Below are 17,576 nucleotides of genomic sequence, written 5' to 3' on the forward strand. Positions count from 1 at the left end.
AATGTATAATAGCAATGCCCTTCTTACTTTAGAAGGTGGTTATGGAGGGTGTTTTTACTTGAACTGACTTTCTCTTTGCTCTTTTAGTCTTTTTTTTACTATCATTTTTTTTTTCAAGTGACAAACTCACCTTAATGATTTTACTATCAGGACTCAAGAGCAATAAATAACCAATGTTTTCCCTCAGAAATACTGTTCCACTGTTCCCCATATTTGGACCCCAGACTAACCCCATTTGTATGTCAATGTGTTATGTGTAAATGTGACTAAGCTACCAAAAGCAGTCCCTACCTTCCCCCAAATCACTCTATTTATTCTCCTCTTTCCCTCCTTATTCTCCTCAACTCACTTCTTTCTCATCTCTCTTTCTCTTTCTTGGAATTTCCCCACTTCTTCTTCCTCCACATGTAAACTTCTTCACTCTGTCTTACTCCCCCCCAAAAAAAAGTAAACAAAACAACTAAACAACTAAACATTTGCTTGAATTTTGCAGGAAAATGGCAGCTGCTAAAATCTTGTTAGTGAGTATTCTCACATTATTCTCAATTGCTGAAGCATATGGTAGAGGACGAGCATATCATAGAGGAAGAGGATATGGTAGAAGTGGTGGAGGAGGAGGAGGAGGTTGGACTAATGCTCATGCCACTTTTTATGGTGGTGGTGATGCTTCTGGCACTATGGGTAAGATCTATATACATATAATACTAAAACATATTTGTATATATGTATGTAGCACGAAAACAGTTGGAGTTTCCGAAACAAAACCTTTAAGTCCCAGAGGTTTTCGTGCGTTGCTATAAGTTATTATAATTTCTAACTACTTCTTACTACTTACTAGCTATATTTTTAGACAAATGGAGTAATGTACACTAAATTATACAGTCGTGTGGTTGAAGTTGGAAAGTATAGCTTCCCTTGAATTTGCATTGCGTATGAAATTTCATTTCTTAGGAAGAATTTTCCATGAAAATTTCCACTTATCTAGGGGGCTTAGGTAAGTTATTTCCTCCATTTTGTAGGAAATAGAACTTCCTAAGAAGTTCTACTTCCCATGTTTTTGCCAACTAAATAACGCATATACCTACTTCTTAGGAATTCTAATTTCCTACGTATTTAAAGGTTAACCAAACAAGCTCTAATACTCCGTGATCTGCAGGAGGAGCATGTGGGTATGGAAATTTATACAGTCAAGGGTACGGCACAAACACTGCAGCACTAAGCACAGCATTGTTTAACAATGGACTAGCATGTGGTTCGTGCTATGAGATTAGATGTGTTGATGACCCAAAATGGTGTCTTCATGGCACAATTGTTGTCACTGCTACCAATTTCTGCCCACCAGGTGGCTGTTGTGATCCTCCTCTTCACCACTTTGATCTTTCTCAGCCTATTTTTCAACACATTGCTCAGTACCGTGCTGGTATTATCCCAGTTGCGTACCGAAGGTATATTTTCTTTTTTGAACTTCAATATCGTATAAGTAACGATAATAAAAATTTGATATTTAGAATCTTTGCATTTGAGAAGAATATAACAATAAGACCCCGTTTAACAATGTCTTTTATATAATGACCGCGAGATAATAGCTTAACAAAGTTGATTGATAAATAGTGTTGTAAATAAAATGATGCAAGTAAAAAAGCCGAGGAAGTATTGATGAGATCTTACTCAAAGTAGCATTTTAAGTACGAGTTTATTTTTTAAAAAAGTTAAAGAAGAAACCGCTCACACAAGGTCTCCATCCAGAGGCCTATTATAAATCAAAAATCCCCCAACACTTCCTCTTCTTGAATTAGACTTTATTAGGGAAGATTCACCACTTTTATTTGTAAACAAAGCATTTTATAATATAAGTATAATACTTGAAACGAAGTAAGTATAATACTTCGTACTTAAAAGAAATTATCAACCACAACCTTAATCTAAAAAAAACCCTATTTAGCATTTTAGATAAATAGATGTGAAACAAAAAAGGTGCATGGTTTTCCCCTAGGCCTATATGCAGCAGTACATATACATAAAATGCGCTATTAGACTCACCGAGACAAAAATCTAACTAGTTAACATCTACTTCCTCCCTGTTTCACAAAATAAGACACGCACGATATTCAAGGTCGAATTTTGACCTGTTAGCTACTTTCAATTTATATTGATAGTAAATTTTAGAAATTAATATTATTATAGTATTTTTCAAGACGAATCCAACCGTATAATTTTTATAATTTTTATTTATCGTATTTAAAAGATATTTGTAATTAAAGTAAATTTTTATAAAACGTGAATGTCTTATATCGATAGCTAATTAATTCACCCAACGATAATTTGTTGATTTACTAGACCGTTGTTAGTTGTCTAAAGTTTTTCGGTTTTTGATATCCATGATAGAGAAAGGGTCAAAAAAGTTGTGGTAGTGTGTTTGAAAAGTTGTATGTTAAGATTTACTCTTTTGGCTTATATCAACGAACAAAAAGAAATAAAGTGAACGTGAAAGAAAGGGTAAAGTCAGTAATGTGGTCCAACATTTTAGAACCACATAGAACTATTGTACTTTTTCTTTATATACCCACGTCTAAAATTCAAAAGTATAGTTTTAATCAGTGGGAAAAAAAAAATGCAATGAGGACTTTTAGCTAAAGTATAGCTTTTTTATATAGGATTTCCATTAGAAGATAAGCTTGTATGTTAAAGATAGTCATTAGTCAATTATAATATCATTATGCTTTACTCAAAGTGTTTTAAAAGATATAGGACAATTTTTCAACGCAATTGTTATACAACCAAGGTTACAGACTTACAGTGAGCAAAATTGTAACGGAAAGTATAGGCCGATATATTTACATATGTGATGACTAGTACGATATATTTATATAGCAATGTGTGCGTCGATAATCTTATGTACGAATGCATATAAAGAGGCATTTTTCTACAATGCATGAGAAGCTAGCTTTAGATAAGGAGTGTTATCAAATTGGAAACTCAAAGAACAATTTTTTTTCTTGTAGAGTACCCTGCAGGAGAAAGGGAGGAATAAGGTTCACAATCAATGGTCACTCTTACTTCAACTTGGTTTTAATCACTAATGTCGCCGGAGCCGGAGATGTCCATGGAGTTGCCATTAAAGGGTCAAGAACAGGTTGGCAAGCTATGTCAAGGAATTGGGGCCAAAATTGGCAAAGCAACAATTACCTCAATGGGCAGGCTCTTTCCTTTAAGGTCACCGCCAGTGATGGTCACACTATTGTATCCTACAATGTTGCTCCTCCTAATTGGTCTTTTGGGCAGACTTACACTGGTGCCCAATTTCGTTAAGGGACACCATAATTTTCTGAAATGACCTTTTGGTCCTTTTGTTTAAAAATAAGCCTCGAGTTTATCCTATATAGTTTTAATTAGGGTTTATATACTCGGGTTAGTATTATAATGCGCGAAGATTATTAACCACTTTTTTTTAATAGTGGGGGTTAAAATGGGAAATGTGGCTTATTTTATAAGGCCCCACTTTCCGTAACTACCCCTGTTTTTTAGGGTATCCTTTTGTTGGGAGTGACACTTGTAACTGTGTGAGATTTGGAATATTTCCTACTGTTTAAAGGCAGTTGAGGGAAATGGTATAGGGCAGAGGTGGAATTTTTACCACCCGCCGGTAGTATTTAGCATATCTTTTTTTTTTTCTTTTCAAAATATAGTGTACTATTTGAAGTAAGGAGTAGGTAATATTTTGCTATGTAAAATTCAGGTTGTGTATGAATTATGATGAGGTGTGACTATTGGAGTTCTGATATAGTGCAATTATTGAGCTCTCAAAGTGTAAAATTTTCATATTTTTCAGTACCAATGAGAAGTGATTTTATCTATTACTAAGGATTTGTCCTCCTTTGTTGAGATCTTTTGGCAAATACTATTTCGTTTTCTTTTAATTGTTACATTTTGACATTTTACAATATTCACAAATTATATTTTGACTGTCATTTGTGATTTATAAGTGAATAAAACCAGTCATGTAGGATCTTGTTGTATTCGTACTAATATGTACTTTTTATAATTGTTATAAATACAAAACTAGAGATATATATTGTCAAAGTTTTGCATTGGTATGCGTGAAAAATGTAAATATAACAATTAAAAGAAAAACAAAAGGAGTATTACGTAAATTTATATACAATTATAATTTGTGTCATGTCTTCACTGATTTTATAGTTTAATTGTTTTAATCAGAATTTTTTCCTTAAATAATGCAAAAGTGGGTTTTAATTCCCAAAATATGCCCAAAAAAACTAAAATTCCCTGCGCACCGTCCACGTAGGACGGCACGCGAGAAATTATCTTTTTTTTTTTGAACCCACGGAAACCGCTACTCTGAGTAGCGGTTTAATTTTAAATAAACCGCTACTCTGAGTAGCGGTTTATAAATATAAACCGCTACTAACAGATAGCGGTTTTACCTGCGCAAAATATGGTAAGCGGATATAGTTTTCATAATAAACCGCTACTCCGAGTAGCGGTTTTACCTAAGTTGAAAAAAAAAAAATTCTCGCACTTTAAACCGCTACTGCAAGTAGCGGTTTTACTAAAAAAAAAAAATCTCGCGTGCCGTCCTACGTGGACGGTACGCAGGGAATTTTAGTTTTTTTGGGCATATTTTGGGAATTAAAACCCAATTTTGCATTATCCAAGGAAAAAATCCGTTTTAATCATGTCTAAGATTATCAAATTTGAATACTTTGAAAAAATCTGAAATTTAAGAAAATATGAACACTTTGTTATTCATAACAACATTATTGTTATAGGAACACATTGATTTAACATTATTGGATTAACGAGTGTAATCTAATTAAAATATACTAATTCTGTTTCACAATGCATACAACATTTACTATTTGTCTACATAATTTGTCACAAAACAAATTTGGATAAAGGAAGCCCAAAGATACCGCTTTGCTACAATATAGTCCCTCAGTTTCCTTTTAGAGCACGCCTGATATCCATTTAATAATTAAGGGTGTGTTCTCTTCAATTTATTGGCCCTGAACTTATCTAAACTGAACTTATTGAACATGAACTATACTAATTGGAACTTATTGAACCTGAATTGAACTAATTGAAACTTATTAAACCTGATTGGACTTGATTCAACTTATTGGACCTGATTGAACCTGATTGGAACTTATTGGATCTGTTTGGAACTTATTGCACTTGATTGGAACTTATTGGACCTTATTAGACCTGATTGGAACTTATTGGACCTTATTAGACCTGATTGGAACTTATTGCCCTGATTGGACCTGATTGCAACTTATCTGAACTTATTGGATCTGAAACTTAATTTTTTAAGTTGAAGAGAACGCACCTATAAAAGGGCATATTTTAGGGGGTTGATTATTACAGAGGAATATTTTAGGAGTGAAATTTGTCTTTTTATGTAGTTCGAGATGATCCAATTGTTGCTCCATCCTTCTCTTCCTTCTTTTTTAGGTCACAACAAAGCAAAATATATTTGTTGTAGACAAAGGGATTTCAAGGAGATCGGCTAAAAGCAGTACCAACTTTTTCCAGAGAAATAGAGAGAAATTATTATCCTAGCGACATGTTTGGTTAGTAGTACTAAATTGTGGTAATGGTAATGCTTTTTAGTGTAAGTTTGTGAAGACATTCCAATATTAACATCTATGCTAATGAAACTTGATGTCAAAATATGTGTTTTCCTTCATAAATTTTCATTACATGCCAATACCACCTTCTCAAGTGGTAATGGATGGTTAATGAAATTTTAGGACAGAAATAGGTGTTTGGATATAAAGTAGCATTACCATAGAGGTTGACATGGGAATGCCTTTACAAATTTGCACTAGAAACCATTACCATCATTTAGTACCGCTAACCAAACGGGCCGTAGGGGGAGTGTCATCAGTAATTATTAACCTCAATATGGGAGTAATGGGTTCCCTCCATATAATTATCACCCTCAAACCTTAACCGGAAAAATTTCAGAATTTATCACCCATGCATATGAATCTTTCCCCTCCTATCTTCCTTGATCCACGTGTGTCCTTATAGTTGCTCTTTACCTTTTCACGCTTGCCAATATAAATGTTTGAACATTAACATCTCTGAATTGCATTTGTAAAAATTATATTAACATAGTCCTTGAATGGGCTTTCCTTCTTCTGGAAGAGGTAGGTGTGGCCGCACGAGACACCCTGTCAGCCCGTCAGCTCATTTTCAAATGGTCATATCTCACTCATTTCTCATCAGAATTGAGCTTTTGACCAGGCGTAGGAAATCTATCGAGCCAAATTTTCATCCTTAACTTAAATATTCCAAAAATATTAAGCTTACTATGAGATATGACCTTTTGAAGTTGACCCTTATGCACAAACCCTTATGAACAAATAGAGTTACTCTTATGAATAGATGAATTACTCTTAACAGTTGGAGTTACTATCTAATGGATTTACTTGTATGAGTATGTGGTTACATTTAACAATAGAACAATGCCACTCCTATAAAGAAATGTGGTTACTCTTATAAGCAAAATGAAATTACCTATGTGAACAAATAGGGGTACGCACATGATTAAATGAGTTTACTAGTATGAATAAATGGGGTTACTCCTTATTAACGAATGAGGTTACTTGTTTTAATAAGTGGGGGTTACTTGTATGAACAATTGGGGTTACTGATACGAATAAAATGGGGTTACTTATGTGAACAAAATGAGGTTACTGATTATGATTAAATGGGGTCACTAGTATGAATAGATGAGTTACTCCTTACGAACGAATGAAGTTACTCGTATTAATAAGTGGGGTTACTTGTATGAACAGTTGAGGTTATTTATTTGAACAATACGAGGTTACTCATATGGTTAATGGTTAGTATGAATAAATTAAATAGGGTTACTCTTTATAAACGAATGAGGTTACTCGCATTAATAAATAGGGGGTTACTTGTGTGAACAATTGAAATTACTCGTGTGATTAAATGAGGTTACTCGTATAAATAAAGGTGGTTAACGAGATTACTCATAAGATTAAACAAAATAATTTTTTTAAATTTCAAATTCCATCAAAATAGATTAGCATGAATGTTGTTCATGTTTCTGGGTAAAAGTTTCCTTGCTTTCTCTTTCCATTAATTTTCTTAATCATTTATTTTATGGTCGATTAGTTGAAGTGTAGCCCCATGCTGTTAGACCAAAGTATTTATTCCTGATGTGCAATTTCAATATCAAGTAGTAGTAATGGCTAACAAACAACAGACTTCTGGACTATGATGAATTCGAAGGCCTTTCATTTAACCTGCGATAAACACTCGTCAAGTTGTTGTTGATAGATTTGAAGGACTTCGAAGGACTTCCATCAAAGTTCTGGTCTCAAGGTGATGGGTAAAAATGAAGGAGGGAGAAAGTGTGGTGTGAGGATGCCATTGTTGTTGACATATTTGAAGCGTACAAATTGTTGAATTGGGATGCGGGAAGAAGTGGGAAAAAAAGGAAGGAGGAGGTTTTGAGGTATTATATCCGCGCCTAGGCCTCATATATGGGCCGACCACACGCGAAGTTATAATTTGGCCGGCCGTATATGAGAATTTGTGAAAAAGTTGATATTCCAAAAATACTTACTGAGACGAATATAACAAGATCTCACATGAATATATTTTTCCTTACCCATTAATCACAACGATAATCAAACATAAATTTGTAAATAGTGTTTAACTCAAAGTTTAACCATTAAAAGAAATGGAAGGGGTGAGAAATAACTAATAAGCTACAAAGGACCAAATGCAAGCCCACAAATGGCGGCAGGTTTCGTGTGAACTACTAAAGAGGCTTTCCATTTTACCTGATGAACACGAGAATCTTTATAGTAGACCTGGGTGTACCATGCTCATGGTACACCCAATGCTATTTTCAGCAAATGAGCAAAATGAGCAAATGAGTAGAATGAACAAATGAGCAAATGAGTAGAATGAGCAAGCATTTCTACTCATTTAAGAAAATGAACACACTTTTACCAAAACGAGCAAACTTTGTCATTTACTCATCATCTTCTTCCTCCATTTTAGATCTGGAAAATTCTTTTTTTTTTCGCGAATTTTAGATCTCCATTGTTGTGTTTGGAAGGAAGGAGGAGAGAGAACTATTGAAACAACAACAACAAAACAACAACAACAGATCAATTGAACAAATGAACAACAATGAGCAAAACAGCAAGAACAACACAAATGAACAATGAGAAATTGAACAAATCGACGAATTTCAACTCGTTTCTTTTTGTTTCGCGAATTTCAAATTTGTCGACTTTCAGATCGTGGAATTTCAGTCGCCTCATCATCATCATCTCATGAATTTCAGATCGTGGAAGTTTTGATTTCTATGTTTCCGACGAGAAAGAAGAGAGAGAAAGAATTGAGAGAAATGAGTCCTAAAACAACGACGACGACAAATATGACGAAGACTTGAACGGTCACCACCGTCGCACACTCCGTCGGAAATGAGCAGCGGCAGGCCCGACAGCATTGCCGGAAAAAATGGTAGTGAAAGCACGCGAAAGAGGAAGATGAGAGAGAGTACGCGAAATTACAAACGTGCCCATGGAGTTGTAATTTATTACAAAAATACCTGGGTGTACCATACTCATGGTACACCCGGGTGTACCATGAGTGCTCTCGATGAACACGTATATGATTAGTTTTTTTTTTTTTTGAAAGAGAAATTTCATTAATTAAAGGCCAAACGGCATCTACAATAGGTATTAAAGTAAAACAAGATACAATTAACCAAGACTAAATCAAATTCATCTTCGAAGAAACTACAATGAACCAGATCGAACAATACAGCACAACCCTCTTGTATTTGCTGAATCAAGCAGCTATTGATGAGGAAGTCTATCATTCTGTATAGTTTGGGAAGAACATTCTTGATCGAGTCAGGTTGACCGCATCCGAGATTCCAATATTTTCATGTTGAGTCTCGAACTTCAACCAATGAGAATAATTTCTCATACCTAAAAACAACAAAACCATACTCACAACTCCCATAGGGGAGAAGGAGATTTCCAAACAGAAACTAAAAACCCCATACAAGGTTTGAGAAACTCTCATAAAAAGAGACTAATTTATTGAACAAAACAAGAAAATGAATTAAAAACTGGAAATAAAAGGGAAAAAGGGGCTTACCATGGATGAAAACATCCATGGCAGCCCCTAATATGTGAAGAAAGGGTAAGGGAGGCTAGGGTGGAGAGAGAAAAGGAGAGGGGAGGCTAGGGTTTGAGAGAGAGAAATATGTTAGTTATGTTTTTATTAGATACGTATATGATTAGTTAAATGTGAATTTAGGCCATGTTGCTTTCATAGTTTCATTACTATTTACTTCATATATGTATATTAGATTTATTTAAACCCAATAAATTGGAGTGAAATTTAAAATCATATTATTTTCAGCTAAGTATGTCTGAGCTCATTTTCACCAAATAGATGGTCTTAGAATAATAGAAAAGGAAATTGCTTTTATTTTCACTTTCATTAGTAACAGTTGTGCTATCAGAATAACTTTACTATTGAGTTGTTTTTACCTATAAATAAGGACTAATTTTTTTTTTGTCAAGACAAAAATTTAATATTGTTAGATTGAATTAGACTTAGTGAAACAAAACAAAAATGATACATGCGTATTGGTTATACAAGTTTATTTGGGTTGGATTTGGTCCTTTGTAAATCATACAAATGTATAACCATTAACCAATACGCATGTAAATCAAGGAGGGAATGACATACCCTTAACATAACTTCTTATTCGGAAAATAAATGTATTACTCTCTCTGTCTCATAATATAGTGCTTATATTTCATTTTAGGTGTTCCAAAATATTGTGCCTACTTTATTATTTATTAATTTGTTTTAACTAAATTATCCTCAATTTTTACACAAATTTCCTAAAACATTCTTACCTTTCTTTCAAAATATGCTCATATTTATTGATTTACACCATTTCAAGGAAACTTTATTGAAATTTGATTTTTTTTTTTGAAGGAAAGAGAAAATAAAAGGATTATGTTCCAAAATAAAAGTACTTTATCAAATATATTTTTTCAGAATCCTACTACTCCCTCCCATCGGCCATCTCCTTAATTTTTGTGAAAAGAAAAAAGTAATTACTATATATTATGACACGAAGGGAGTAGAACTTATTAAGTTTGTAAAGAACATGTCGAAAGGTATTGAAACTTGCTGAAGTTGTTACCTTTCGGTCTGAATTATCAGATTATATATTATTTCTTTTAAATGACTTTCCAAAATGCCTTATACAAACTTATGTTTCTTTACACATGATTATGTCATATTTAAACAAATTCGAATTCATCATCTCAGAATTAAACTAAAATGCCAAATGTATTGTTGTTAGTGTTGTGGCTCAACATGTTCAACCTCGAAGTATTTCAATTATTGTAATACATTGTAGGAGTAAAGAAAAATTATTGTGGATGTTTAAAAATATAACTTTTAAGTTGAGGTTTTGCCTTTTTCACGTGGTCGAACAACACAAAAGAACTTATTTGGTGAAAGTGATATTTAGGTTGGTTTTTACAACCATGGCTTTTTAGGTTGATTGTTTCATCATCCCTAACAGATTACTGAACTAGAAGTAGTCATAGTTAGGAGTATAAGTGGATTTCGAGAAGTCCAAGTCCAATCCAATCCAGTTCATATTTGTCGGACTTGATTAGACTCAAAAATATTTGGGTTGGATTTGAACTCAAATTTCCGAGTCCCAATATTTACAAGACTAGATTTAGATTCACCCCATTGGAGTCAAACAAGTCCAATCCAGTCCAAAATAATATTTTGACGTATAATATATAAATATATTTACATATAATGTATATTTTTAAATAATTATTTAAAACTTTTGTTGAAAATTGGGATATTTTAGCATTTCTGTTCTAAATTCTTTTACTTGACGCCAAAATTTTCGCTTACCTCCAAAAGTCCAAGATGAGAACTGAAAAGGCAAAAGTCACTTTAGTTCTTTTGTCACCTTTAGTGTTTTGCAATTTGCATTTTATAATATTTTAAAGATGTATGAAACTTTATGCAGTGCTGGATGTAAGATGTGTCCAATCTTTCAAATATCTATGATTCAATCATGAGTAACGTTGTGAATCTAAATCTGGAGAAAAATTATAATAATCGGATTGGACTGTACTTGATTTACATTTAAGAAAAAAAAAATTGGACTAAAAAGTTTGGATCAGATTTGTACTCAATTTTTTCGAGTCCAAAAGACTTTGGAATGAGATTTGGATTTGGCAAAGTCCAATCTAGTCCAGCCAGTTCAGTCCACTTACAACCTAGTCATAGTAGTAATAAAATACATTTGTTAATTAATAATCTCTTGTATAGTGACTCTAGGCGTGTTTTTATCTTCCTATGCGAGATGAACGCGCGCGTATTTGACTATCTCATTGTATATGTATATATATATATATATATATATATATATAGACGTGAGTTCATATGAGAATGCATACTTATATGAGAAATGAGAATGAATTTTACACGTTATAACTCTTATGAATAAGTGATGTAACTATAATGAAAAAGTGACGTAACTCCAAAAACAAAATATTTGAATTTTCAAAATTCAAAAAAACAAAAATTTTTTTGAATTCAAATTTTTTTAGAGGGATATAACTCTAATGAATAAGTGTTGTAATTCTAAACCAATCGTGTGGTTGAGATTCATTCTCATTTCTCATGTAAGGAGCATTCTCATGTGATCTTGCCTCTTCTCTCTCTCTCTCTCTCTCTCTCTCTCTCTCTCTATATATTATATATAATATATATATATATATATATTATATATAATATAAACATAGATGGATGGATGAAGCAGGTGATGGCTCAAAAAAGTCTCACCCATCTCTGACCCCCACCCCCGCTACCCGAGTCATTGCCAGTTTTCAATTTTTTCACCCGTTTATCTGGAGCGGGTGGGTGAATAATCCACCAAAAAATGGATTATTGCCAACTCTAAAAGTACATGGATAATGTACTATACTAGTAATATTATTTATTTTATGTCTCAATTACTAGTTGTTGTACCGTGCGCTACGCGCACGCTACCCCAAAATATCGTAATGGCAAGTGTTACATTCTTTTCCCAAACTCGAACACGAAAAAATATAGTTCACTCAAATGGTTAAATACGAAAACATAAATTTTGAGTAATACAACCCAAAGCCCACTCTAGATATTATCGCCTTTTTGTAACGTAATTCTACCTTTTTCGTAATTATATGTATCTTCCTTATCCACAACTATTTGTAGTTGGAAATTTGAACGCCCACTCTTGAGCAATTTAAGATATGGTTAATATTAATAATTCTACGATAAAAAGAAAAATGTATTATTTTCTCTTTCCCTTTCTTTCTTACTCATCTTTATGATTTTTCAATTTTTTTAAAATCAACTCCTACTCGTCCGCCTTCTTACTCCCTCCCCTCTCGTCCTTTCTTCATCTTTCACTTGTTTTTTTCCCTGTAAACTAAAAATAGATTGGAAGTGTAAATAGAATAAAGTGAACAAAAAGAAATTAATCTTGCACACAATAGTACCAACCAAAGGGAATTTGACCAAGATCTTTGAATGATTCCTGAACAACAATCGTCCTTGGCCGACGAAATCCGAAAAATCCACAAACTAAAAATACATCACGGAATATATCACCTTCATTTTATAATATTGGAACTTATGTATATGGCGCACATCATTGGGAGACCGTGAACTATATCCATATAATTATAATAGAATAAAGTTTTCTTTAGATAAACCTCACCCAAAAAAAGAATAGTACACATATTATGAAACATCCAAAAATATGTTACAATTGTTAAGAAATGAAGGTTGATAAGATCAACATATATGCATTACTAATTTTTACTACAGAAATATAGCTTGCTCTAGTATTTACCTGGATTGAAAGTGAAATAACAAGTATAAGAGATTATGGTAGTGATCAGGTTTTCCAATGTAAGCACCAGAGCACTATTTTACTATCATAAGGGTTTATATTATGGAACAAAACATAGGATAGAAAACGAAAAGCTTGCTTCTCGAATTTCATATATATATGTCTTAATAAGTTACATATTCAGACATCTAAAGATGAAGTATAACAAACTATGCTTAACCAAAGTACATTATATCATCTAAAATGAAAAAAATTAAGAACGAAATCATTGTCCAATAAGAAGCAAACATATCGAGATACTTGCATGCTTACAAGTAGCAGATAGACTTCTACTTGTTTAGCTACAAACCATAAAATCCAATACATGGACCCACCCAAAGAAAAAGATGTTCAAGACTTCTATATACACAAATACTCTTGTGGCCGTCTTCTTCCTGCTCAATTGAAGTGACGATGCGTCAAGCAGCATTAAGTTAGCCAGGAACATTGTTGGTCCAAAAAAAGAGGCGAAAAGAAAAGGGAAGACCTGTGTAATGCAGCTATGTTAGCACATAGTATATGCAGAAAACTATCTCCATAAATTCCATGGTTTTGATCACTTTCATGTACTAAAATAAACAGGCAACCTAGACGGAGGACACAAGTCAATAAGTAAAAACAAACATAGAAATGTGCAGAATGAAGGAAATAAGCCGTGGTTTAGAATTGAATGAATAAAAAGTTATCACATTTCTTTTACAAGGAATTGTTCGTAATGTTTTCTCAAGACTGCGAAAAATTCTGAATCTAATAAGCACTAATGCAGAATAGAAGAGAGATAGAAATCACAAAGCAGACCTCTTGTATACAAATAACATGCGAGAAAAATCCTAAAATCAATCCAATTTAAGGCCAGACATCAATGAATCACGAAATAGGAATCTTACAATACCAAATTTTAAAGTCACAAGACCCTAAAAGGCTAAGAAGTCAAGTTTGGAACAGAATTGCTTTCATATTAACCCACTGTAAAGGAAACCCTAATTATTACAATCACAATATGATGGACAATACTCCAAAAAAAAATAAATTAGATAATGCATAAATTAACTAAAAAGAATCTCAAGTTCACACATGACTTTATCTGAAATTCTACCTCTCGAGGGCTTGGAGGAGGGACAGAATCACAAACTGGAGAGTTACCTCAGAGAGAGAAATCCACAAGAATTTTATCGCTGGAGGCCTAAATTACCAATACGGTACCAAAGTTATCGCGTACAAAATTTTCACCAAATGTAAAACAACCACTACTGATATATTAAATGAACAAACATTGATTAAAGTAGATAATTAAGAGAGACATTCAAGAGAGATGGATAACTTACCCTGAAATGAAATTGTTTTGCTGCAACCGTATATTTCTAGAGCATTGCACTAATGAGGATTATAGAGAAAGTGGAAGGAGGTGGTTTTGTTTATGAGTTAGGTTATGTTCGAACTGCTAGATTACGCCATTTGTTTGCGCCTTTTGTTCATCACTTTGTGCAACAAAGAAACTTTTTATGAAGCTTCCTGATGGAGTAGCCTTCTATTTCCGGTGCTTTGAAAAATCAATGCTACATGGAAATGACTTGCTTTTGAAGGTATATTGGATTACTTGCGTGTACACAAGGCAATGGGTTTCTCTCCCGTGCAGTTCAGAATGAGCATAGTGTTCCCTGAAAAAAGCAATTCAAACAGATGAGTAGATGAGCAACTTAAAACTGGACTAATGCAAGAAAGACATCAGAAGATACGAAGGAGCCAACAGGCCAAAAGAATGCATTTAAACAATAAGCAGACAATACCTGAAAGAACTTGGGCCAGCAATTGATCTTGAAACTTCTCCACTCTGTTCAACTATATCAGACCTATAGACATATCCAGATAAATAATGTGACAATTTCTTTAGGAGAAATTAGAATATTATATAAACAATAATTCAGTGGATAAATAGTTAAGAGCAGTGCCAGGAAGAAAATTATTAGAACTAAGACCTGGTAGAATAAAGAGACCAGGTAACCTATGTTATACTTGTGCATGAAAGCTGGAGACATGCCAGTACAAAGACAGAAAAGGGAAGCAAAGGTAAAAAGAAGCAAGAAATAGAACCGCGAAAGCTGTTCTGCATGTTTATAACATATAATAGAAATTGAAATTGATATTCGATTTGATCTATTTTGCATGTTTATCTTTGCATAATGCTCTTGAGTGGCAAATGCATCTAATTGGCAGCTTCCAGACCAAGTTGATGGAAAATAAATAAGCTTTTATATTGTCACTTTATTGTAGCAACTAATAAATTGATATTCATATTTCAAAGCTAGCAACTTTTGACTATTAAAGTCGAAAAGCAGCTTGTTTATTTTGTAATAGAGGTAGCATTAGGAAACAAGGACTACGCCAAACCAACACAAGTTGGATCTAAAATGTTCAGACAAAGACCAGATGCTGGTAGCTGGAACACAAATGCTTGGGAGTTATGAAAAGCAGAAAAGGAGGTTAATGCGAGCTAGGAAAGAGCAAAGCACCGTACTGTGATCTTGTTCTGTATTGGTACATCATTAACAAACCATATCTACTAACTCTAGAATTTATCTTGTAGTTACCCATTTATAAAGAAAACCCTTAAACTTCTTTAAAAAAAACTAATCAACACCATAAATCAGAATGAGCTAAACCAATTTGAAACAAGCAAGAAATTGTTATTACCTACAACTCAAAAACATCATAAAATCCAAAATTGAGACATAAAAAGTCAAGCATTAAACACTAACCTGTCTCTAATGTTGTTGTTGTTGTTGAAATGCTGCTGTTGGTGCTGCTGTTCCGAAGCGGTAGTGGAGGATGACGACAACACCGGCGATGCAGTAGACTTCGGATTCCAGCCATTACGATCGGTTTCATAAATAAGCAAAACAAATAATAAAGTGAAAATTTGAGGAACCCAAAATCAAATAAGCATCGTACGATCGGTTTCATGAATGAAGTGAAAATCAAGTAAGCAAAACAAAAAATAAGTTCAGACGACTTAAAAAGAAGAACTTGAAGTAATTTGCACTTCAATCAAATTCATAAATATGAGGAACCCAAAATCAATCAAGAAGTAAACACAAAATAATTGCAAAACACACACAAAATTGTGACCCATTCAACAAATTACAGGTGTAAAAATAAGAACTTGAGGAGAATAGGCAAACCTAAAACAAACCAAAACGTGAAGAAGGTAGATAACAAATCGATTCTTAGATTTTGGTCCGTTCTTTCAATTCGAATTAGAGCAAAGTCTTTGAAAAGGTAAAAGAACGAAAATCTGAAAGAAAAAAAAAATCAAAAATTCATACCTCCGTGATTGAACTTAACTGTGCTTTGAAGCTCGACGACGAAAAGCGCTGGTATCATAAATGATGTTTGCTGGTGATGAAACTGCATGATTTCTCCGCTAATAATAATTAATGGCTGAAGATTTCATAAGAAATTAGGGTTTCATATAGGGAAGAAGATTGCATTGCAATCGCAAAAGAGGAAAGATGAGAGAGGAGAGAGGAGAGAGAATAAGGAACTTGTGGCTCAGAAGGATTTGGCCACAACTGGTAAGGCGCCTCCAATGGCACGTGAAGAGTGCGTGGAGGTTAGAAATCAGCCGAATCACGTGAGGCGCATGTGCATGGAGGCTGGGATTGTGGAACTAAGGGAAGTCATGTGAGCAGCACATGATAGTGAAATGAATAGTAAATTTCAACCTTTTGTCACCCATAATACTATTGAAAGGAATAGTGTTGGGAACTCCTACTTTTAAAAGGTGTAAGATTCCATTGTTGTAAATAATGCTATTATTTGTATACTACCTCCATTTTGAAATAAGTATAACACTATTCAATTTTATGCAAAAACTGTTTGAGAAAAGTGTTTCACTTATTTAATTAGAAAGTGTATGTTTTTTAATTATTATCAATCTAACAAGATAAATATAAATTGATAATGATCATATATATTTTTGTTGATCTTAAAGATCCCTTTTCATAAAATGCATTATGAACAATAAATTTCTAAGTGATAAAAGTAGAGAATAGTTGAGATGTTGGTGGTTGCTATTTGATAGTAGCTTAAAGTGTTCCCAACACTCTTGGACACCACTGCTTATATTTTGTCTCTGAGGATGAAGAACCCTTGCTCCACTGTTGCCATTTCCCCTACGCGTATGTCTCCTAGTTTGTCTATTTACTTCATCTACCAAGGGAAAGGGTTTCCCCAGTGTATTAAGATATATGCCGGTGGTAAACATGTAACAATCACCTAATTTAAGTGATAGATGAGTATAGGCCCCATAGTTTGGTGTCTGAAGTTGATAACTTGACCATTTGATGCAAATAAATAGCTACGTACCCTATCCAATTCTATATTCAAGTCATCATTTAATTGGATGTCAAAAATATAAATTTGAGAAAATTAAAGAGTATACTACCTCTATTTTTATTTAGTTGCAACGTTTTGACTTTCACGCTTGCCAATGTACAATTTCAAATCGTTTTATCTCTAATTGTATGTAAGTAAAAATTATAAAATTTGATATTATGAAAGCTTA

General features: G+C 33.5%; 1 protein-coding gene and 1 long non-coding RNA gene across 3 annotated transcripts; one reads left to right on the forward strand and one right to left on the reverse strand.

The window, feature by feature from the left end:
- The first annotated feature begins 259 nt into the window (after positions 1-259).
- Positions 260-3,857, forward strand: LOC104897883 (expansin-A10). Its single transcript, XM_010684848.4, has 4 exons — positions 260-407; positions 494-681; positions 1,157-1,445; positions 3,003-3,857. Coding segments are annotated over exons 1-4 (786 nt in total). The 5' UTR covers positions 260-405; the 3' UTR covers positions 3,310-3,857.
- Positions 3,858-13,093: 9,236 nt separating this feature from the next.
- On the reverse strand, positions 13,094-16,593 carry LOC125499067 (uncharacterized). Of its 2 annotated transcripts, XR_007275736.2 has the most exons (6): positions 16,336-16,593; positions 15,769-15,866; positions 14,800-14,862; positions 14,338-14,670; positions 14,109-14,195; positions 13,094-13,499 (listed from the first exon to the last, which is right to left on the reverse strand). It is a non-coding gene; the product is annotated as an uncharacterized LOC125499067 (long non-coding RNA). The 2 variants fall into 2 exon arrangements; XR_007275734.2 differs by having other exon boundaries at positions 15,769-16,590.
- Positions 16,594-17,576: the final 983 nt, after the last annotated feature.

This window comes from Beta vulgaris, chromosome 6 (assembly GCF_026745355.1).
Source record: "Beta vulgaris subsp. vulgaris cultivar EL10 chromosome 6, EL10.2, whole genome shotgun sequence".
Taxonomy (NCBI): domain Eukaryota; kingdom Viridiplantae; phylum Streptophyta; class Magnoliopsida; order Caryophyllales; family Amaranthaceae; genus Beta; species Beta vulgaris.